Genomic DNA, 23,606 nt, shown 5'->3' on the forward strand with positions numbered 1-23,606 from the left:
TCTGGGGGCACCCTGCCCGCGCGTTTCACGCGTGGTGCGCGCAGGTGGCGCTGCGGTCCCTGCGCTCCCCGCGCAAGCCCGCGAGGCGCCCAGGAGGCCACCCAGAGGCTCCGCGAAGGTGAGAGGAAGCTTTTCCACCCAGGCGGGGGAGGAGGGCGGGCAGGAAGCGGAGCCAGCACTGGCGAAAGAAAAGTCTGCAATTCCCAGCCCCCCGCCCCGCGGGGTGCGGGCCGGCGGCGCATGCGCGACGCCCGGGCCCCAATTCCCCCAGCGAGGGAGGGAGGCCCCCGGCGGCCGGGAGGCTGCGAGCCGCGGCGGGACCCGAGCGCATACAGGGGCGCTGCGGCGGCGGCGGGGGCGAGCGGGGCTGCGGAAGCGGCCGTCGAGAGCGTGGAGCGCCCCGCTCGTTCGCCCAGACGCGTGCAGGCACCCGAGGGCACCGCCGGCTCGGCTCTGATAGGGGCCTGGCGCCCGCAGCCCCCCACGCCCGAAGAGGGATGCGTGAGTTTGGCCCCGGCTCTAGGGCAGGATGTGGGAGCAGGACAAAGGCTGGGCGGCGGGGGAGGAGTTGGGGACGGCGAGCCGGTGGCCGCTGCCGGAGCCCCAGCCTCGGGCGACCTAGCGGAGTGGACAAGTTTCTCTGCAACTTTTGCAAAAAGAAAGATAAAAATTCGGCAAGTTGTTGCACAGCTCCAGGTCACCCCGGCTCCCGCGAGCAGAGGGCAGAGGGGCACCGCACCCTTGCCGGGACCGGAGACGACCATCAGCTCCGCCGAGCAGGGCAGGAAGGGGCGCCCGTTCGGGCCCCAGCCGGGGACTAGCGGGGGTAAGGGTGCCGGGGGTCGGAGCCGGGGGGCGTGCTGCGGCTGCTCAAGTTGCCGTGTCCACGCAGGGTGCGCCCTGAGAGCCCGGTAGCGTCGGATCGCTGCGCTGCATACCCGATGATGGATGAGCCGTGGTGGGAAGGGCGCGTCGCCTCGGACGTCCACTGCACCCTTCGCGAGAAGGTCAGTTCCTCCCCGGCCGCGGTCCTGGCGCTGGGCATTTAATTGGGTCTCAATTCGATGTCCCCTGGTCGTCCCGCGTAGGTACTCGAAACTCCCGGCGCCTTGCCTTCTTCCTGCCCTTACCCCTCTCCCGGAGTGTCGTGGGGGGACACTGGAGGTTGGGAGAGCTTTAACTGGTTTTACTTATTAGGAACCCAGACAGCTAAACGGAGATAGTCACTGTACTACTTAAAGCTGTATTTCCCATAGTATTGATACCTGAGATGATTTTAAGTAGTACATTAAAAAAAAGATTGTGCATTTAATGTGAAATTTAAAAATGTATATCTAGCAAGTTCTGCATAGGATAAATGATGCTGATTCTCATTGACTGTAACGATGTAGCAGTTTAAGATAGAAAAAGTTGTGACTCGATATAAAGAAATGTTAGGTAAATGAAAGTACACGGAATATATAGTTATGCCCCCCTCAAAAAAAATCTCTGGGATGGGACTGAATAAAATCTAACTAGTCTAAGTGAGAGACTACAAAACTGGGAGGATGTGGGGAAAAACAAACACTCCCCTGTCCCCTGCCAGTTTGCCTCTGGGGGGCGGCTGATATGTGATCCCTACGCTCACTCTGCTCACCTTAAAGAGAGAAGTGCTCATGGGCACTGAGAAGGTAGAACCTCCAAGAAGGTTGGTGGCATGGCCTGTGTGTCTTGCCTCCTGATTCTGGGCTGAGACTGGGAAGGGTGGTTTGGGAAACAGGTGTGAAATAGAGTGTATTGGTTTTCCTTCCTTTTTTTTTTTTTTTTTTTTTTTTTAAGATTTTATTTATTTATTTATTTGAGAGAGAGAGCAGGGGGAGGAGGAGAGGGAGAGGCAGGCTCCCATGTGAACAGGGAGCCTGATGCAGGGCTGGATCCGAGGACCATATGATCATGACCCGAGCAGAAGGCAGACACAACCGACTGAGCCACCCAGGCGCCCCTTGTGTATTGGTTTTCTAGGGCTGCTGTGACAAGGGAACTTAAAACAAGAAATGTGTTCTCTCACAATTCTGGAGGCTAGAAGTCTAAAATCAAGGTGTTGGCAGGGCCATCCTAATCCTTAGCGTTCCTTGGCTTGTAGATGCATCATTGCATACTCTGAGTTGGTTGTCACAGGGCTTTCTATCTGTGTGTCTGTCTTGTTTTCTCTCCTTATAAGAACACCAGTTCTACTTCAATCCAGTATGGTCTCATCTTAACTAATTACATCTGAAAAGACCCTATTTCCAAATAGGGTCACCTTCAGAGATTCTAGGTAGACATGAATTTGGGGGCGTGGGTGGATACTATTCAGCCCAATGGAGGGAGGGAGAGGCCTTCCTAGAGGGGTACTTGGGTCCCTGCACAGACAGGTCCCACATCCAGTGCATTTGTACCTAGTGTCTGTGGAGTTCTGCTTAAAAAGTCACCAGCTATTCAGGGTTTTTTTTCCTCATCAGGGAGTAGCTGTCTTCCAACCGTATTATTATTGTTATTTTCCTGTACCTACTAGTCTACCTCTGTCTTGCATTGGTTTCTCAGGCCATAGCTCTTTTCTGCTTCCTTTGGTCCTCTCCCGGGGGAGCAGAATGGCCAACATGCAGCCCGTTCTGGTCATCTAGAGAAGGAATCTAGGTCTTGGTGTTCAGTTAGAAAGCAGACCAGGCAGTCTAGGCTTGGTTCTTTTCTGGGTGGTGGCTAAATGAAGTAGAGAGAACTGTCATGGAAACTCAGCTTCCTTGGTTCTCATAGGCTTGAGTGTTGTCCGTTCTGCTCAGAGCTCGGGAGCAATGACTGTGACCTGATTTGTCCCTTTCATGCGGGAAGGCTCTTTGAGAGCAGTAGAAACTGAACGAGCTCAGGTACCTGAGAATCCCCCATCTTTTATCCAAGCGTTCCAGCCACTCAGGGCAGCAGGGGCAGGCAGTCCCCCACTGACTGTGTCTCAGCCACACCACAGTGCCATCCGTGGTAGTTTCTTACGGGCTGCCCACCTCAGGGGGAGGAGAGGTTGGCCCAGGTTTTACAGGTTAGAAGTACAGACCTCGCCCGGCGGTTGATGCCCGGGGTCCCCTGTGATGCCCGGGGTCTTATCTCAGGTTCCTTTGGCTATAGTGTCCTGCCTTCCCAATATATTAACTATTTTTCTGCTTTATTTCTTCTTTCTGTTCAAAGAAGTAGATGCCCCTCAAGACAAGTTGGCTTTATGGAGAGTGTGCAGAGAAAAGTGAGGACTAGGGGGAATCCAGACAGCCTCACCTTTCTTAAGGAATGAGGGCTGGCCTCTCATTTTCCCCAGAGTAATTTTCTAGTAAACATCTATTCCAGTAATACATTTCTAACCCTGTAGGACAACTTTGCAAGTGTCTGGCACACAGTCGACCCTCCTTGTTTGTCAAATGTTGCCAGATGAACACAGAGCATGTTTGCATGTGTGCTGTTGAATTGTCAATCATTGAACCAGGAGTGGTTCTGCTCCCTGGATTGATGCAGGAAGCAAGGCTGGAGCACAGAGATAACGGGAGCCCCACTTTGTCAGATGTGTGATTCCAGAATAGTGTTATACTATTCGTGTGTAAAATGTGACACTGTGGAAGTGAACTGTGGTGTTGGATGCAGACTAGTTATGGCGGTCAAACTCCGAGCCGTGTGTTTAATCTCTCTAAACTTTGAACCTGGCTGCCATTGTCCATTCTTCCCACTAGCACCAGAACTTAGATCGTGTCAGTTCCCTGCCTAAAGACCTCCAGTGTCCTCCCATTGCACTCACAATTACCTCTGCCTGTAGGACCTGACACAGTTGGGCCCGGGCCTGCTCTCCTACCTTGTCTCCCACTCCTGACACTGACCTCCTTCTCTTCCTTGAATGAGTCAAGCTTATTTTGCGTCTCAGGGCCTTTGCACTGGCTGCTCTCTCTATTTGAAGTCTGCATTCCCCTATTACTATTCCTCTGTGTCTCTCCATCAAATCATCCTGTTTTGTTTTCTTTATAGTATTTACCAGTATCTGGATTTATTTCCTGTTGATGATCTTTTCCCCTCTTCTAGAATGTATGCGCTGCAAGAATCGGCCAGGGCCAGTCTTACTCAGTGCCAGGTGTCAGTGTCCAGAATAGAGCCTCTCCGATCTGAGCGGAGTTGTGAAAAGAATGATCTCCTTTAGTTTCTTCTTCTGTAACCGGGGTTGGGGGGGTATTTTATAGGAATGTTAGGAGTGACTGAGGACCTGAGAACTGTGGGAGACATGTCACGTGACAGGCATTGTGCCTTTCCACTTAATGATTGTTAAATATGAGGCCGAATGTGAAACCGACAGTCACTTTCATGTAGTGTGTGGTCAGAGTAAGGCTTGGGGTTTGTGACTACCCTCGGAAGGCTTCATTAAGTCTGACAGGTAATCCTTATTAAGAAAGGCATCATTGGGTGCCTGGGTGGCTCAGATGGTTAAGCGTCTGCCTTCGGCTCAGGTCATGATCCCAGGGTCCTGGGATCGAGTCCCGCATCGGGCTTCCTGCTCAGCGGGGAGCCTGCTTCTCCCTCTGCCTCTCTCTCTCTCTGTCTCTTATGAATAAATAAATAAAATCTTTAAAAAAAAAAAAAGGCATCATTATCCCATTGGACTATTGGATGGTAGGGGGTTGAGGCTGAGAAAGGCATCAGTTTGCCAAAAGTCACGTCCCTGGGACCCAGCAGCTAGACACTGTCAGCAAATTCTAAGCAGCTAGCCTAAAGCATCCTGACTGTGATGGGGAGAATGGAACCTTCCTCCTGCCCACATCGCTCTGGAGGAATGCCTCTCTCTCGGGCTACTTTTATCCCATGCTCAGCCTTAAATTGCTGCCTCATCATCCTTACTGGCCTTGCTTCTGCTGGAACTGACCTAGAATAGAATCCCTTTCTCTCAACTACTTCCTCCTGGGGCTGGGGTGCCAGCCAGTACAGGGGAGTCAGGTTTCTTACTTGTAACACCTGTGCCCTTGAACTTCTTCAGTGAACATGAAGGGGGGAGCAGATCCTCACCAGGCCAATGGTGACAGTGAGGCTGCTGGTGATGTTTCCCCATTACCAGGTGTATGTCCCCATGAGTATGCAGATTAAAGCTGAGAGCCCATTAAAACCTGGGGTGCCTGGGTGGCTCAGTTGGTTAAGCGTCTGCCTTTGGCTCAGGTCATGATCTTGAGGTCCTGGATCGAGTCCCGCGTTGGGCTCCCTGCTTGTGCTCTGTCTCTCACTCTCAAATAAATAAATAAAATCTTTAAAAAAAAAAACAAACTGAGAGCCACCTTTTCTTTTTCCCCCAAAAGAGGACCCCTTAAGTTTAAAATTAGCTTTAAATGGGGTGCCTGGGTGGCTCAGTCGTTAAGCGTCTGCCTTCGGCTCAGGTCATGATCCCAGGGTCCTGGGATCGAGCCCCGCTTCAGGCTCCCTGCTCAGCGGGAAGCCTTCTTCTCCCTCTCCCATTCCCCCTGCTTGTGTTCCCTCTCTCGCTGTGTCTCTCTCTGTCAAATAAGTAAACAAAATCTTTAAAAAAAAAAATTAGCTTTAAAATAAGTTTAAAATTTAAGACCCCACCCTCCCAAAGCCATGTTGATAAGCCCTACTTGGCATGATCTAGTAGCTTTATCTTCCAGGGCCCTGGGGAGCCTGCGTGTCAGAGGCTCCCTCCTTCATCCTATTCACCTCATCCTAGGATCGGGGTCATGTGATATCTCAGAGGTCTTCTTGGCCTGCCTAGATCTGCAGGGCAATCAGCCTCCTTCCTGAAGCTTCCTTTCTTTGCACACTCAGAGAACTTTACCTGTGTGAGACCACGTTTCTTGAACCAGTAGACTGATAGAGGACGTTTTTACTGATTTGTGACTGAATTTATACAAAGATCTTCCTACACGCCATCAACAAAAATGACATTTAGTGATGATAACGTTGGCAGGTACTGTTGATTGAGCACTTACTGTTTCAGGCGGTGTGCCGAGCATGCCCCCCCCACCCATGCATTGACCCCTAATGCTGGCATTGACCTTGTTATACAGATGGGAAACTACAAGACTCAGAGGGTGTAACTCTGTTAAGAGCAAACAGATCATTGTATCAGAGCTTGAACATAAATTCATTTGCAAAAACATCCATTTTAACGAAGATTGGAGATCTGTGGCAGGGGACCATCAAGGCTGTACCATCCGTGGTACTGTAGGCTCTGGGTTTCAGTCCGTGTTACTATGACTCTCCAAGTTGGGTTTTCTTTAAACCACCCTGAGCAGCTAGCGGTCCCAGGCTCTGGCCTTGCTCTGGGCTTTGGAAGGGCCTTCCTTATTTGGTCCTGGCACCTCAGCTGTGTGTGGTGCTTCTCACCCTGAAGCGATTTGGCCTCTGCTGTCGTGTGTCCCTGGGGTGGACATGATGGCCTTCTCTTACCCGAACTCTGACAGCTGGAGGTGGTAGAATCTCACCCCAGCTCGGTCCCCTGCCCCTGGGTTAAAGCCACATCATTTTCTAGTGGCTTCCAAAGCTTTCACGTCCTTTTATTTGTCTCTTCCAATATCAGTGTTTTTTTCTTCTCACTCTTCTCCCTAAATTCCTTAAACTTCCCCACTGCAAGGCTGACCATTTGACTCTTTATAGAAAGTGTTGATCCAAGTCCATGCTCCCAGTTTGCCTGGATCGAGCCCTAACTGGTTTTTCTGTTCTCCTCCCCTTTTGGGTTTCTGCACACCCAGGGGACAGTTCTTCCCAAATCATGAGACCAAACTGGATCTACCAATAAGAAAATGTTCTAGATACTGGCCACAGGACGTGTCTGCCCAGCTTAGTTCCAGAAATCTGTCATTTAAGCCTATCAGACCCCAATGGCTGGTTTTGACAAACCCTTATCCACCGACAGGGCTGCCTTATGGTTGTGGTCTTCAAGGGAGACCCTAAGTTGCAGGCCCTCAGGGCCCTTCCTGGAGGGGAAGGTGAGGCTTTTAGTATAAGCAGGGTTTCCTGCAGTCCTGTTGGCACGGGTGATGGGGCTGCCCCCTGGGGTTGTATAGAGAGGATGGAAGACGGATTGACAAATGGGGTGGGGGGCCTGGATGAGACGTCATTCATGGTGGCATCCAGCTTTGAGACTCCCTGACTGCAGGACCCCCACCTGTATTCTGAAGGGAGCTGGGGACAAAACTGAATCAGAATTGGGTGTTTTCTCATGAGCCCCTCTGGTCTTAGACAACAGAAGCTCTCAGTGTGCCCACAACACTCACCTGAGACTTGGTCTCAGTGCACCTTACCTGTGGACGAAGTAAATTGCCTTAGAGCCTTCCTTTCGTCTGCACATTAGGATGGTGTGATCCCCGCCCCCACCTGCCTCCCGGGTGTCCCAGGAGAAAATACATGGGTATGGATGTACTCGGTCAGCTTTTGGGGCCTCTGGATTTTGGGGGAGGGCAGGGGGTTGGCGGGTACCCCGGTTGACTAGGGAAGCCTGTGCCAAGTGAGGGGAGGATGTTTAAAGCTTTGATCTGGCCCCATGCCTCTACCCTTGACTTGTTCTTTGTCTTCCTAAACCACACAGCCCCTTGGGTAAAGGGAGTGCAGCCAACGATTCTCTGGTGTATCTGAGCACCTGGCAGAAAGAAGTGACACTGTGGGTCTGCTGTTTTCTCTCTTTTTGTTTTTTTTTAAGTTATTAAACGTACACACACACACACACACACAGGGTGGGGTGGGGTTTTTGGGTTTTTTTTTTTTTTTTCTTGTTTGTTTGTTTAGGAGATTACAAAAATACATACAAGCAAACAGAAGAAAGTAAAATTCCTCCTACAGTCCCAACACTTGGAAGTAATGATATTTTGGGTTAGGTTCTTCTCTTCCTTTGTGTGCATGTCATCATGATACATTTTTATTTTGTCTTCTGTGTTTTGTTTTTTTAGTAAAAATGGAAAATATTTTGAGTCGAAACACTCTGTTCATTTCATAGTTTATCATGCACACATTTCTGTATCATTCTTCTGCACCCAATTCCTGGTTATTGGACACTAGCAAAAAAAAATTAGAAACAAACGATTGTGCTTATTTAGAATAAGTAATATGAGAACATGGTAACAAAAACTAAGCTATATAGAGGGGTAGATAGTGGGGCGCCTGGGTGGCTCAGTCGGTTGAGCATCTGTCTTCAGCTCAGGTCGTGATCCTGGGGTCCTGGGATCAAGCCCTACTCAGCAGGGAGTCTGCTTCTCTCTCCCTCTTCCCATCCCCCTGCTCATATTCTCTCTCTCGCTGTCACACTCTCTGTCTCAAATAAATAAAATCTTTAAAAAGGGGAGGTGGTAGATAGTGAATAGGCCTCCTTCCACCCTGTTCCATTCCCCTAGTTCCATTCCATTTACTCTTTCTAAAAGGTACCACTGATCCCAGCTTCTTGTCAATATTTCCAGAGTTATTCTATGTGTAAACAAACACGCGTATGTGTGTGTGTTCTAACACAAATGTAGTAAAATTTACACTTTCTTGTACCGTTTGATTTTTTTAATGTGTATTTTTAATAATTTAAATATTTTCTGTGAAACCAGTGAACAGAAGGGTTCTGTGACCAGAAGGGTTTGGGGTTTTTTTGTCTTTTCTGCTCATTGTAACTATGAAGGAATATAGTAGATGCTGGATAAATTTTTATTGACTAAATGGATGGGATGTTTCTTTTTGGCCATTTTTTATCTAAAAATATATATTTTATCTTATAAAATGCCATTGTAGTATACTATAGTTCTGTAACTTAATTTTTTTCTTTCGTAACTTTATGTCATTAACTATTTTTCTACAGTGCCATGCATCATGTTTTATTGTGTGGATACACCAGGATTTGGTTGGCTCATCTCCTTGTTGGATATTTAGGTGGAGCTGCTTATTCATTTTTTAAAATTGAGTTGTAATCTATAGTGCAATGTACAGATCTTAAGTGTGCATTCAGTTTACAGTGCACAGTGAGTTTTGATAAACGTATGCACTCATGTAACTACCACCATATTCAGGATACAGAACATTGCCAGAGCACCTAGCTAGCTCAGTTGGTAGAGCACATGGCTCTTGATCTCCGAGTCATGAGTTTGAGCCCCACATTAGGTACAGAGATTGTTTAAATAAATAAGCTGGAAAAAAAAAATCTTAAAAAAAAAAAAAGATATAGAACACTGCCATCAACCTAGAAAGCTCCCCTGTGCCCCTTCTCAGTCACTCACTCCGTCCTGCTCCCAGCCCCAGGCAGTGATCTGCTATTTGTGGATTGTATTTATCTTTCCTGGAGTTTCATATAAATGGAGTCACCCGCACGTACTGTTTTCTGTCTGCCTTTTTCTATTTAGCATAATGTAGCATTCATCTGTGTTGTTGTGTCTATGAGGAGTTTTTTTCCTGCTAAGTAATACTCCATTTGTTTATGTATACAACACAACTCTTTCATCCATTTCTCGCTTGTCCTTTGAGGCATTTCTAGTGGACCGTTTGATTATAAATTGCACCGTGGTGGTGATCCTAGTTTGTCCGTGCATATGGCCATGAGAATAAATTCCTAAAATAAAATTGTCTGTCATAGGTTAAAATTTTGAGAATTTTGCCTATCACCAGTTAATAAATTCCCAAAAGGTTGCATCTGTTTGCACTTCCACCAGTGGTGTGGGAGAGTGCCTGCTTCCCAACAGCTTTGCAAGACCAAGGTATTGCTTTTTTAAAAAAAAAATCAGTGCCCTTTGGATAGGTCAAAGTGGTGTCTCCTGGCTGTGTTTGAAAGGGATGGGAACCCAGGGTGGGAAAAGCACTGGAAGCTGGAGGGGAATGGGAAGGGAACTCTGAATATCTCCCAGGATCTGGGGAGCCCCATCTGCAGCAGGGAACCGGCCTGAGACACATGTCAGGCTGGGGGAGTGCTGTTGAGGTAATCTCCCGCCCTGGCCAGAAAACTCCCAGTGCCCCCTCGGTGTGTTGCTCCCGACCCCAGGTGGCACTTCCTTAGAAACTGAATCCTTCCAGATTTGCATTGTCCAGAGGCAATCGCTCCCTTGGAGGTCACAGGAGCGGGCGAGGCAAGAGCCTGGGCGTTCTTTGGGTTACAGACAACCACACTGGTACCACGAACTACTCAGTCCAGAAATGACCATCCAGTGACTTGGGTGGGTGGGCTGGAGGAACAGGAATGGGAGGGGAGGGTCATTAGAAGAGAAGCACCAGGAACTAGATTCAATGACTGAAAGGAAAAGTTGGAAGGAACCTAAATGCCCATCAGAAGGGAATTGGTTTTGCTGTGGGGGACCCATTAGATGTGGTGTTGTGGAAGACAGTTTGGCACATAATGACTGCCAATTTTTCTGGTCATTGTGAAAAACCCAGACAACTCAGAGCATGTCTGACTCTGGAGTGTACCTCAGTTTGTTTTAATTTTTTATGATAGAGATTTTTGAAGATACACAAAAGTAGAGAGAATAGTAAAATGAATCCCATGTACCCTCCACCGAGCTTAGTACCTATTTCATCTGTTCCCCAGACAGCATATCATTTTACCTATAAATATCTGCTAACGGACTGTTTTTTAATGTAACAATCATGCCATTATCACACCTAACAAAATTAACAATTCATTAATATCTATTGTTGTCCGGTCCATGCTTAGTTTCTCCATGTGCTACAAAAATAGTTGGTTTATTCAAAACATTATCCAGATAAAGTCCACATATTACATTTCTTAAAAAATTACTCTTGGGGGCGCCTGGGTGGCTCAGTCGATTGAGCGTCTGACTCTTGATTTCGGCTCAGGTCATGATCTCGGGGTTGTGGGATCAACCCCCGCATTGGACTCTGCACTCAGTGGTGAGCTTGCTTGGGATTCACTCTCCCTCTCCCAACCCCCTCCCCCAAAATAATCTTTTTTTAAAAAATTACTCTTAAGTTTTTTATTCCATGATGGTCTCCCTGCCCGCCCCCATTCCCTTAAAAACATTTTTTTTCCCCCATAATGTTGCCTTTTGGAGAAACCAGGTCATTTGTTCTGATAAATGTCCCCTATCCTTGATTTGGCCTGTTACTTCCTCATGGGATCATTTAACTTGAGTACATGGTTCACAATTTGTTTTCTATACTTCCCTGCTCTTGTGGGATTTTAATATGCTGTAACCTGCTGTTGAGCTGTCAGCTCAAACATCGCTTCCTCAGAGAAGCCTTCCCTGAATCCCAGACAAGGTCAGGCCTGGGCCCCTTGTTACCTTCTCAGACCACCCCATGTTATTCCTTCAGCGCTTAGCACGATTTGTAATTATACAGTTCTTAAAGGGAATATTCGATTTAGAACTGGCTTAACCCCTGTAAAGGGCAGGCCCGGGAGGGCAGGCTGGGGCTGTGTCTCTTCAGTTCCAGCAGTGACTACTGCACATCGCGGACCTTATCTGGAGTCCGTGCCCTACAGCCCACACGTTGCCTTCCTGGACTTCGCTGTTGAAACAGGCTTATGGGGTAGGTAAGCATGGCTCCCAGGAATCCATCCTGCTGGTAGAGAAAGGGCCTCTGAGAGCTTAAATGCTCAGCCAGGGCTTCCCTCTTAAGTGAGAGAGCTGGGCTTTAAAACCATGCGATCTGCTGGCCAGAGTCTGACTTAGGACAGGCAGGAGAATTGCAGCCAGCCTTGAAGTCAGTGATGGTGCAACACGAACTTGCCCTTGAGTGACATAAGAATGCGGGGGCTAGTGGTATAAAGCTGTTGGCTCTGAGTTCATATCTCTTGGTAGTCTCTCCTTTTGTGCTCACTTTCTGTTTTGAAATAATATCAAACTTACAGAAGAGTTGCCAGCACGATACAGCAATCAGGAACATTTTAACACATTCACCTTATCGTTCTCTTCCATTTTATTCGTTTTTTCTCTGGAACCGAGTTGCAGGCATCATACCCCATTATCCCTTAACACTTCAGGGTTTATTTTGCATTACTTTTGAGATTGGCCATGAAGTGGTTTCTGGGGGCATTTTTGTCAGACCACTAGGAACATCTTCCCAGGTGTCGGGAACTTCCCTGGAGGCCTGTTTGGGGAGGAAGGGATTTTAGCATTCTGGTGAGAAAGGAGGAAGCCTAGGGGCCACAGGCAACCTTTCTACACCGTGAGTTTGGGGAAGGCAGAATTCTGGCTTATTTCCTTGGATCATCTCCATGGCCTCATTGGCAGACAGCCTCTTTATCCAGCACTTACTGAGCCCCAAGTATAACCTGTAGACCTATCGGGGGCTCTGCCAGGGGAGTGTGGACTCAAGCACGATAGTCCACATTACGGTACATTAATGGGTGTTTGCTTGACAAACCTTCCCTTGACAATCCAAGTCCTCAGGCAACCCCCTCTAGTGTGTACTATAATTATCCCCATTTTACAGGTCAGACATCCTTAAGTTTAGGTAGTTAAATGACTTACCTAAGAAAGTGATGGAATATCTGATAGAGGCATGACCAGGAAACACTTTTCATACTGCTAAGAAGACGGCAAAGCCAGGATTTGAAGGCAGGCAAGCTGGTTCCAAAGCTCACATTGTTAACTACTGTACAGATGGTGACACCTCGTTTCCTAGAGATGTGTGAACAGCTTCAAAGAGGAGGGGCGGTTTCTGCTGGATTCAGAGGATAAGCAGAAGCTTGCTAGGCAGAGAGAGGTGTGGAGGAAGTTCATCTCCCAGGGCCCAGGGCAGCGTGTGATGGCCACTCGGGGACCTGCGAAGGGCGGTCTGGTGAGTAGGGGAGGGGAGGAGAGGGACCAGGATCACTGGCTCTGGGGATGCGGGCCTCGCAGAGGTGTACGCATGTCCCGCGAGCGCGCGGAGTACTGGGAGGAGGGAATGCTGGATCACTGGGAAATGGCCTTGGCCTTGGAGACCTCTGCCTTCAGCGTTGGTGGTGATCCAAAGAAATGGCATCTATGGGCGCCTGGGTGGCTCAGATGGTTAAGCGTCTGCCTTCGGCTCAGGTCATGGTCCCGGAGTCCTGGAATCGAGTCCCACATCAGGCTCCCCGCTCTGTGGGAAGTCTGCTTCTCCCTCTGCCTCTCTCTCCCTCTCTCTCATGAATAAATAAATAAAATCTTTAAAAAAAAAAAAAAAGGAAAAAAAAAAGAAATGGCATCTGAACTAGGGCAGAAAGTGGGGAGACTTGAGAGTTTTAGGAAATAGAGTCAAAGGACCAGTTAACAAAAGGAGGGAAGGGTTTCAAGTTTCTTACTACTTGAAACAAAGTAATTTTCCATTGCTGAGCACGATTGGCTTTTTTCACAGTGAACATCGTTCTTAGAAAGCTCCTCCTAGCATGTGCTAGTTTCTGTTTCCTCTTTAAATACTCCCATTCACTTAAGGGAGTTGATGTGTATTGGGCGCCTGTGATAGGCCAGGTGCTGTTAAATGCTTGGCGCACATTATCTCATTATTATCTCATTGATTATTAATGTTGCTTTAAAAAAAAACAAGTTGGGGCACCTGGGTGGCTCAGTCCGTTAAGCGTCTGCCTTCAGCTCAGGTCATGATCCCAGGGTCCTGGGATTGAACCCCGCATCAGGGAGCCTGCTTCTCCCTCTGCCTGCCGCTCCCCCTGCTTGTGCTCTCTCTCTCTCTCTGACACATGAATAAATAAAATTTTAAAAAGACAAGTTAATTGTCCTGACCAAGACACTGGCAGTTCTTAAACATCGGTGCGCGTTCATTCTCGCGTTCAACGTATATTTTTTAAAGCCCGCCACAAGCCAAGCACTATGAGCTGCTGGGAGTAGAAGTGGTGAACACAACCAAGTTCTCTACCTTCATGGAGCATGTGGTCAAGCATCAGGCTCAAACGAAGCGCACGTAAAGCCCAAATGGGTGCCCAGCTGCGTCCCCAGGAAGTCTCAGAGAGTAAGGCTAGAAATGGGGAATGCAGTAGACCACGAGGGCTGCCTCAGACTGGAAACAGTAGAATTTTATTCTTTCACAGTTCTGGAGGCTAGAAGTTCAGAATCAAGGTGTCTGCAGCTCTGTGCTCCTTCCAGAGGTTCTCGGGGAGGATCCTTCCTTGCCTCTTCCTTGGTGCTCCTTGGCTTGTAGCTGCATTGGTCCTTTCTCAGTCTCCATATTCACCTGGTCTTCCTCCTGTATCCGTCTCTGCCTAGTCTTTCCTCTGTATGTCTGTGTGTCTCTGTTTTCTGTCCTCATGGGGACACCAGTCATTGGTTATGAGCCCCCCCTAATCCAGCACAACCTGTCGTCACTTGATCACATCTGTAAAGACCCTATTTCCCAAAAAAGGTCACATTCTGAGATTGTGCATAGATAGGGATTTTGGGGAGACGTTATCCAAGTCAGTACAGGGGGAAGCCTCCATTTTTCTGTGAATTCTCAGAAGATCCCAATGCCTGTGATCAGCTGACCACAGTGACAGAAACCCTGGACAGTAGATCAACGGGGGAATGGCGTCCCAGCAGAGCGACTCAGGGCTAGTGGTAGTGCTTACCCTGCTCACCTGTTTCAGGCTGGTAGGGCCAGGGTGCCCAGGAGGATCCATCAGAAGGAATCTGGAAATCAGGGACAGGATCTGGAAGTGTCACATGAAGAGCTGTTGAGGCCACCGCTTAGGAATGGTGACCCAGGAGGGAAGGTAGAGAGATCCAAGGGTTGGACCTGTTACAGAGAACTGCCCCTGCACCTAGATAATGGAGGGTGTGGGAGAATGAGGGGCACCCCCAGTTGAGAAGGTGTGAGGGATGTGGTCATATCCAGAAGCTGCCGAAATGAAGAACGAACCTAGGGGACATTTTATAAAAAGGCCACGAGTGTTGTGGGGGCGTTGGGAGGTCTCGGGGGCCGGAGTGGGAGAGGGACCACGGAGAGGTAGGCACACATGTCTTTGGCCACAGCTGGGTGCCCAGCAGCCATAGCCGGGCCTGTCACAGTCTGCTCTGGAGGGCAGAGGCTCTGGCTCCTGGGAATGAGACGGTGTGTCCGGAGCTGACCCTTTCCTGAGTTCAGAGGGCCCGTGAGAAATGCGGTGGCTTGGCGTGACCTTTCTGTCTGCTGGCAGGAAGCTACAGGCCGGAGGTCAGGAGGGGATGTCACTGGCTCTGTGTGCCGCGAGCCACCCTCTCGAGAGTGTTGAAATAGCTTTCTTGCAGAGATGTTGGTTCTTTACCGAAAATACCTCCCAGGGCTTTATGAAGCAATTGGGGCAGAGAGGGGAAGGAGGGTGATCCTCGGGCCTCACAGGGCCTCCTAGGTCAGTGGTGTGTACTCCTGAGGCCTCTGAAGAACCAGCCTACCCCCCTCCCCTTTCTTTTTCCCTTTCAATTTGCAAGTCTCCACTTCCTGTTGGTCACCTTGGTTACACATGGTGTTTCTTCCTGTCTTGCTACCCTTTGTTCTCAGGCAGACACGATCCCTCAAGCTGTTTCCCAACCAGCTGGCCCAGTGCCTGGAGGCCCAGCCTCCCTAGGGAGGCAGTGGTTGGCAGCACTGAGGATGAGCATGGCGGGAAGCACAGAGGAGACCAGTGTGGCTTTCAGTCAGTGGCCGGTGTGGGAGAGCCCCTCAGCCCCGCTCTGACCTTGGCCATTTGTGAAGTGGTTGTCACACTCAACACAGCATCACACCCCAGGCCCAGCCAGTTGCTCTGATGTCCAGGTCCAGGATTTGCCACTAACCTGCAGCGTGGCCTCGGTCTTCTGGGTACCGACCAGTCCTGGGGTGGTACCACTGACTGGGCCCACCTCAGCCGGGTGAGTGCTGGGATGGAGAGCCCAGATGGAGTTAACAGTTGTCCGTAGGGCGATAGCACAATGAGAGACAGAAGTGGGGGGCGCACGTGTGTGCAGAGAATCAAGACTGTGTACATGCTCACACTTCTCTCTCAGTGGTGGGATTGCTGGTGAATTTAATTTTCTTTGTATTCATATCTGTGTTTTCTAAAATTTCTGTAGTAATAAGATATCTCACAATCGGTTAAAGATAACAGCACTTTGGAAGGAAAACACAAACCTAAACTATCCCATGGAAGCCACAAAACCGTGTTATGAGCATGAAGTCAGAAAGGCCAGATTCAGATCTACCACTTATTAGCTAGGTGACCTTAAGCAAATTCCATCGCCTCTCTGAGCTGTTCTCGTCTGGAATACTGGGATGCTGATAATCCCCACCTTGTGGGCTTGTTGGAGGATGAGAGGACAGAATGCATGGGACACAGTATCTGGCAAATGAGATACATATGTATTTGAAATGATGTATGTAACACATGTATATAAAATGGAAGGTTGTATAGAACTCTTCATCACAATGGGTGATTCCAGATACTTGTGAAGACCAGAGAGGAGGTGTAAAAGCCTGGGGATGCTGAATTCTAGGGGAAAGAGAAAGCTCTGTCCTTGCCTTGGGGTGGCACGTGCCTCAGTCTACTCAGTAGCAGTAGATGGCTTCCAAGGAGGAATCAGGTGTTTGCAGAGGATCGGGAGTTGAGTTTCTATAGAATATATAGAAGATATGTGTATATAATATCTGAGGTGGGGCAGTTGGCGGGTTGGTGGGGGGGGATTTAATTTGGAGCCGAGTCCCTAGACCCCTCAGGGCAGGGCACCCAGGGCTGCCTGGGTGAGCTGGCATCTGGAGCCTCTTGTGCTGCTCCTAGGCTCCTGATGGCATGGCTGTGGGGAAATTCTCACCAGGGCAATTCTGCACGTGAAAGCAATGGTTTTTGATCTCAGCGAGCTTTTCAGTAAATCTCTCGGCTTAACATCATCAACTTATTGGGAGTTGAGCCAGGAATTTTCTCCGGAGTCTCACCTTGCAGATGCGTTGGGGTTTAATTTCCCCAGCACACCCATGCCCAGCTGCCAGCACCCTAAAGCACCATCTCCCAGAACGAGCTCTCTGGGATGTTGTTACTCTGCCCGCCACCCCTCACCCCCGCCCCGAAAGGGATGGTGGTAATGGTGATCTGTGGATAAACAGATTGAACCTAGAGTTTCCTAAAACTATGTTAAGTTTTTCCCTGAACAAATGTTTCAGGGCTTCCAGTGAGCTTTTAGGAAGGAACAAAGTAGTATGCAGTATATAGTATGGCCCACAGATCCCTCTTCTTCAGGGAGTGAACCTTGGGTCTGGGATGTCACGGAACACACATCGGGAAACACTGCCTTGGAAATGACTGAGTGTGGAGTGTGCATAATTTATCATTCTTGAAGTTCCCAGTCCCCTGTAAAACACTGCCTGCTTCCTCTGTGTTCACCCTCTGCTGCTATTGGGTAGACTGAGGCACGTGCCACCCCAAGGCAAGGACAGAGTTTTCTCTTTCTCCTAGAATTCAGCATCCTCAGGATCTTACACCACCTCTCTGGTCTTCAAGAGCATTGGGAATTGCACATTATGATCGTTTCATTCAATCTAAGATCAGGAGCAGATCATTTTTACTTACCTTTTCATTTCAAGTATTTGCCTTTGTCCATTAAGTATCGTTTTTATGTCAAGAATTGAGGTCACAGGGCGCCTGGGTGGCTCAGTTGGTTAAGCGACTGCCTTCGGCTCAGGTCATGATCCTGGAGTCCCTGGATCGAGTCCCGCATCGGGCTCCCTGCTCGGCAGGGAGCCTGCTTCTGCCTCTGACCCTCCCCCCTCTCATGTGCTCTCTCTCTCATTCTCTCTGTCTCAAATAAATAAATAAAATCTTTAAAAAAAAAAAAAGAATTGAGGTCACAGAGCTGAACAAGATGAACCCATCCCTTTCCTCGTGATGTTTACAGTCGAGGAGTGAAGAAAGACACTAAAAGTAAATGGATGGAAGGACGGATGGACGGATGGATGGTTGGATGGATGGAGAAAAATGCTTGGGGAATATCTGATAGAGGCATGACCAGGAAACACTTTTCAGAAGTGACTTTTAAGCTAAGATCTGAAGGAAGAGTAGGTTAATGATGAGAAGTAAAATCATAAGGCAATTAGAAAACAACTCAGTGCAGGACACCAAGGGTTAAAATGAAGACTTCCCTTCCTCCCTTAATAGGAGAAACCAGGGGTGACTGGCTGAACTTTTACAGTGCATGTGACCTTCAAACTTCTCTGAGGTTAGCCTCAAAATGCCGGCAGAGCCTGTGTGTGAAGAACACAGGCTGAATTTTCTCCCCCATCTGTCCTGCAGCAGTGACAGGCCGGGGTCCCTGCCCAGCTGCATAAGGAGACTGGGGTGAGGCAGGGATGGCCACGGGCAGAGAAAGCATTCCCCCAGCTGGTGTTGGCTGAGGTCACATCTGTGTTCATCACGAAAAACACTCCATTCATTCAAACATTCATTCACTCATTCAGCAGATACTCATTAGCCCTTGCTGTGTGCCAGGTCCCAGGGGTACATCTAAGACCTGGAGGGAAGAGTGACTCCCTCTCTCTGACAGAGGTCACATTCTGCAGGATAGAAGGAGGAGGACCGTTAATAAGCAAGCAAACCCTTTATTCGACAGCCACCGCACAGTGTGGGAAGACAGGCTGCTGTGTGGCAGGGAGGGCGGCCAGGGAAGGACCGGCACGGACACCGCCAGGAAGAGAAACGGCCCAAACATCCAGAATGGGGGTCTGATGGAGTCACGACACAACCGCACAATGACAAAACGCTCGGCGACCATTGAAAACATGGTTTCCAGTGCCATCTTGAAGGGGAAGTGGGGTACACTTGCAGATTATGGTCCCCTGTTGTGGACGTTTGCACAGAGAAAAACATCTGAAGAATCCATGTAAAACTTAACACGACTTCTCTGCACGAGGGATCAGAAGTGATATTTGTTATTTTTTTCTACTTTTGAAAATTTGTCAGTGAATATATAATTTATAACTAGTAAAAAGGAAAGAAAAAGATCACTACTTGTGGGTTGGACTTGGATGGGATGTTGCATCTTGTGAGGACGAAGTGCTGGCATGGGGCATGTTCTTACAAAAGGGCTGATTTTCTCACAGTCATGATGTGGGATTGCCAGAGAATCCTTGGGGATACATTTTGAGCTGGGCCTTAATACAGTGGGTATCTAGTCCCTCCCTCTTTTTCTTTTCAAACTGGAAATACAGTAATTAGAATTCAAACTGATTACACATTGAATGTTTTTTTAAAATTTCAGTCTTTTTTTTGGAAGTTATTTTTTAATTTGTTTTTAAAGGTTGTTGGACATACAATGTTATGTTAGGTTTCAGGTGTACAACATGGTCACTCAACAGTTCTATTCTATACATTAAGCTATGCTCACCGTGGTAGTTACCATCTGTCATCATACAACGTTATTATAGTATATTGACTATATTGACTATATTCCCCATGCTTTTCAGCCTCGAAACAATCTTTTTTTTTTTTAAGATTTTATTTATTTGACAGAGACATGGCGAGAGAGGGAACACAAGCAGGGGGAGAGGGAGAGAGAGAAGCAGACTCCCAGCTGAGCAGGGAGCCCGATGCAGGGCTGATCCCAGGACTCTGGGATCATGACCCGAGCCGAAGGCAGACGCTTAACGAATAAGCCACCCAGGCGCCTACAGTCTTCTTTTATTGACGTAACATTATATTAGTTTGAGGTGTACAACATAAGGATCGAGTATTTGTATATATTGGGAAATGATCACCACGATAAGTGTCGTTAGCATTTGACACTTAACATAGTTACTTTTTTTTTCTTGTGATGAGGACTTTTAAGATTGACTCTTAGCAACTTTCAGATGTACAAGACAGAATTACTAACTGTAGTCACCATGCTGTACATTACATCTCCAGGATTTATTTACCTTATACTTACAAGTTTGTACCTTTTGACCATCTTCACCCATTTCGCCCATCTCCCATCCCCTCGCCTGTGGCAACCACCAATCTATTCTGAGTTTGGATTTTTTTTTTTTACTTCGAGTGTTTTTTAAAAATCCACAGTGTTGAAAGCATGAAAATAAAAATCACACAAGATCTGAGCCGTCCAAGATACCGCTGTGAACATTTTGTTGTATATCTAATAGTTTTTTCTTGTTCTTTGTTACTATTTTTATTTTTTTCATTATTACTATTTTTTTTAAAGATTTTATTTATTTATTTGAGAGAGACAGAGAGAGAGCATGAGAGGGGGGAGGGTCGGGAGGGTCAGAGGGAGAAGCAGACTCCCTGCCGAGCAGGGAGCCCGATGTGGGACTCGCTCCCGGGACTCCAGGATCATGACCTGAGCCGAAGGCAGTCGCTTAACCAACTGAGCCACCCAGGCGCCCCATTATTACTATTTTTAAAAACCAAAATAAACTATTTTGGTAACAGAGGCAGTTTTTTGTAAGGTGGATTCCACCCCCGCACCTGAACTCCTCACGGCCACCTGTCCCTGGCCCCAGCCTGCTCATTTCTAGGTGTAGCTGAGGAACGCGTGCTCTCCTGTTGGGCTCAGGGGATAGAGGGCCCGCGGCTTGGGAGGGAGAGTTTCTGGAAGCCTCTGCCTGTCCCGATGCCCCTCTTCATCTGTGCCCTGCCCCCACCCTATCTGCTGGCCACAGCAATGTTGCCCCTGCCCTCCTGAGCGCAAGGTCACTCTGCCTGGCCCGGTTCCTGCCCCTTTCCTCCCACACTGGCAGCCGAGTGCCTGCCTAATCCGGGAGGGCTTCACAGGCCGCCCCTCACAGGCTGCTCTTTTGTTTCTGGAATCCAGGCCCCTCGATAGGAGGGGCTGGCTTCAGGCACCCCTGCTGCCGGCTGCCGCCGTGGCCTTTAAGCTGACTTAGGTCAAAAGTGCTTGGGGAGGAATGCGGATCTTTAGAGCAAAGCCCTTGGAATGAAGGCCTTTCCCCCCCTAATTGGGTTAGGGAAGGAATCAGCTGGGCTCTCAGACAAAACAGGGGAGGCATGCTGGCGTCCCACACTGTTGTTCATCTGCCAAGGAATCACCCTTCTCGGCACCAGAAGCTGAGGCTGAGAGCCCCTGATTCCACTTGGCTTGGGGGTTCTCTGGAAGACCTGGGATGGGCGGGTTGGTTTCCTTTCCTGCAGAGGCACTCAGGCCCAGCTGTAAACCCTCAAGTCGAAAGCTGCATTCCACCCGACAGAACAGGTTCCTTGGAGAGTCCAAAGAGCTTTTCACAGAGGCAGATAAGCTCCGTTTATCTGAAGTTTGATTGCCTAGCTTGAGGAAAAGGCCACTAAAGCTTGTGGATTGCTGTTAAGTGCCACATACTTTACAGTTGTGGCAGTGTGCCCGCCCCCCCCCCCCATTTTTTAGGATGAGGGCACTGGGGTTCAGAACTCACATGCCCAAGGTTAATAAATAGTGGAGTTGGGATTCCACCCCAGAGCTGCTGACTGCAGTCTGTGCCAGGCTGCTCCCCAATATGTGGGGAGAGAAGTGTATTTGGTGCAGGGAAGCGTATTACTGTATTCATTCTTTTTTTTTTAAGACTATTTGTTAGAGCAGTGTGAGGTTCACAGCAGTATTGAGCAGAAGGTACAGAGGTGTTCCATGTACCACCTGCCCCCACACAGGCACAGCCTCCCCCATACCCACATGCCGCACCAGAGTGGTACATTTGTTATAGTCGGTGAACCTCAGTGACACACCATTGTCACTTAAAGTTTATGGTCCACATTCGGGTTCCGTCTTGGTGTTGTACATCCTGTGGGTTTGGACAAATGTATAATGACATGTATCCACCATCATAATATGATACAGAGTGGTTTCGTTGCCCTGAAAACCCTCTGTGCTTGGCCTGTTCTGTCCCTCACTCCCCCAGCCCCCAGCAACCACTGCTCTTCTTACCCTCTCCATAGTTTTGCCTTTTCCAGAATGTCATATAGTTGGAATCCTATGATATATAGCCTTTTCGGATCAGCGTCTTTCCCACAGTAATGTGCATTTAAGTTTTCGCCTGCCTTTTCCTGACTGTTCGTTCTTCTGAAGTCGTGCCCATAGTTGCAGAGCAGCTGCCTCTGGGCCAGGGACGCCCTGGACTCCAGCAAATGGTACAGGCCCGACGGACCTGGCCCCCACCCTCAGGAGCAAGAGCTTAGCAGGAAGACACATAAATAAGTAAATATTTGGCCACGAAGAATAGCATGCTCTGAGAACCAGGGGGGACCTGATTTGGAATGGTGAGGGGTCAGAGGAAACCTCTCTTAGGAAAGGACATTTATTTATTTAGTTAGTTTAAAAGATTTTATTTATTTTATCTGTCAGAGAGAGAGCGAGCACAAGCAGGGGGAGCGGCAGGCAGAGGGAGAGGCGGGCTCCCCACTGAGCAGGGAGCCCGACTCAGGACTCGATCCCAGGACCCTGGGATCATGACCCGAGCCGAAGGCAGACGTTTAACCGAAGGAGCCACCCGGGCACCCCAGGAAAGGACATTTAAAGCAGGATGTGAGGAACGAGCAGAAGTGGGGATAAAGAGCCTCACAGGCCTAGCTTTCAGAATCCTGCCCGCTTTTGGCACCAGCCTCTTCTGGGAAGCCCTATCTGCTAATTCCTCCTTGGTGTGTATTGTTGCCTGTTCCAAAGGTCCATAGCTTTTTCTTTCTTTTCTTTTTTTTCTTTTATGCACGAATGGCTTCCTTTGAGAATCTGCTCAAGCCACTGGACCCTTTTCCCAGGAAAGTATACAAGACCTACAGTATGTTGCTCTGAGCTCTCTTCTCCCAGTTCACCCAAGAGAAAATTCCAGAAGCCATTAAGTTTGGCTGAGTTGAGCAGGGAGGGAAGTCAGGGCTTTGCATCTCTTCCTTGTTGTGTTTTGGGACTTTGAACTGCCTCGAGGAGGGCCGTGTTGCCAAGGGTCAATTGTCTGATTTCCAGCAGCGGCTGCCGACGACGGAAGCAAAGATCTGTGATTGTTATTGCTTCTTGTCAAGAGCCTCCTAGCCCTCGGTTGAGAGGAAATACCCAAGTAGCCTGCAAGCTTGTGGGGGCTGCTGGGGGGTGAGAGGGAGGCTGCTGTTGGAGCTGTCTGGCCACAGTCCTGGAGGAGCCTGGCTGAGAGGTCTTCACGTGTGGCCATCCTGCCCATCTTGATGCCCAGGTCCGAGCCCTTCCGTGGTTCTCTGGTGCCCTCAGGGCAGGCTAGATATCTTAGCATGGCACACAGGATGGGACTGTGCCCAACCATCCCCACCTGCTCTGTCTAGGCACACCCTTCCTGTCTGTCTGTTCCAAGTGCTGCAGATTCCCAGGGCGGAACACGTGTAGCTTTCTAAGTGCTGTTTTTGCTGCTGAGCTTCCTTCCTTCCTGCATCTTCAACAGGTCAATTCCTAGATGTCCTTCCAAATCTTGGCTGGATACATCTCTCCTCCTTGAAGTCCCCACTGACTGCTCCTTAATGCCGATAGGCTCAGGGCATTTGCTACTCACCACTACAGTTCAGTCCCTCCTTCTGCCCTGGTTCTCCCCCTCCCTGCCTTCATTCCTTCCACAACTGGTCATTGGGCACCTGACGATGTTCCCTATCACCCTAGGGTGGTGACAAAACAGTGAGGAGCCAAAGCAGACCCAAACCCTGCCCTCAAGGAGTTTGAAATCCCATGTTGGCCACATAAATTCATCAACGAAGATGAATAATACACAAAGAAGTCAAGTCTTTTTTTTAAGGAAATTAAACTAATGATAAA

The 23,606-nt window shown here is 48.7% G+C and overlaps 1 protein-coding gene across 1 annotated transcript in view; it reads left to right on the forward strand.

Annotated features, from left to right (window-relative positions):
* Positions 1–221: 221 nt before the first annotated feature.
* CCNJL (cyclin J like) overlaps positions 222–23,606 on the forward strand; it is a 52,783-nt gene continuing 29,398 nt past the window's right edge. Inside the window, exons 1-2 of the mRNA XM_054513747.2 lie at positions 222–501; positions 893–1,007. Coding sequence (XP_054369722.2) covers positions 942–1,007 — 66 coding nt within the window. The 5' untranslated portion in view covers positions 222–501; positions 893–941. The remainder of the gene's footprint in view (positions 502–892; positions 1,008–23,606) is intronic.

This window comes from Mirounga angustirostris, unplaced genomic scaffold (genome assembly GCF_029215605.1).
Source record: "Mirounga angustirostris isolate CCGP_5_RB_7025 unplaced genomic scaffold, mMirAng1.0.hap1 SCAF_7, whole genome shotgun sequence".
NCBI lineage: Eukaryota > Metazoa > Chordata > Mammalia > Carnivora > Phocidae > Mirounga > Mirounga angustirostris.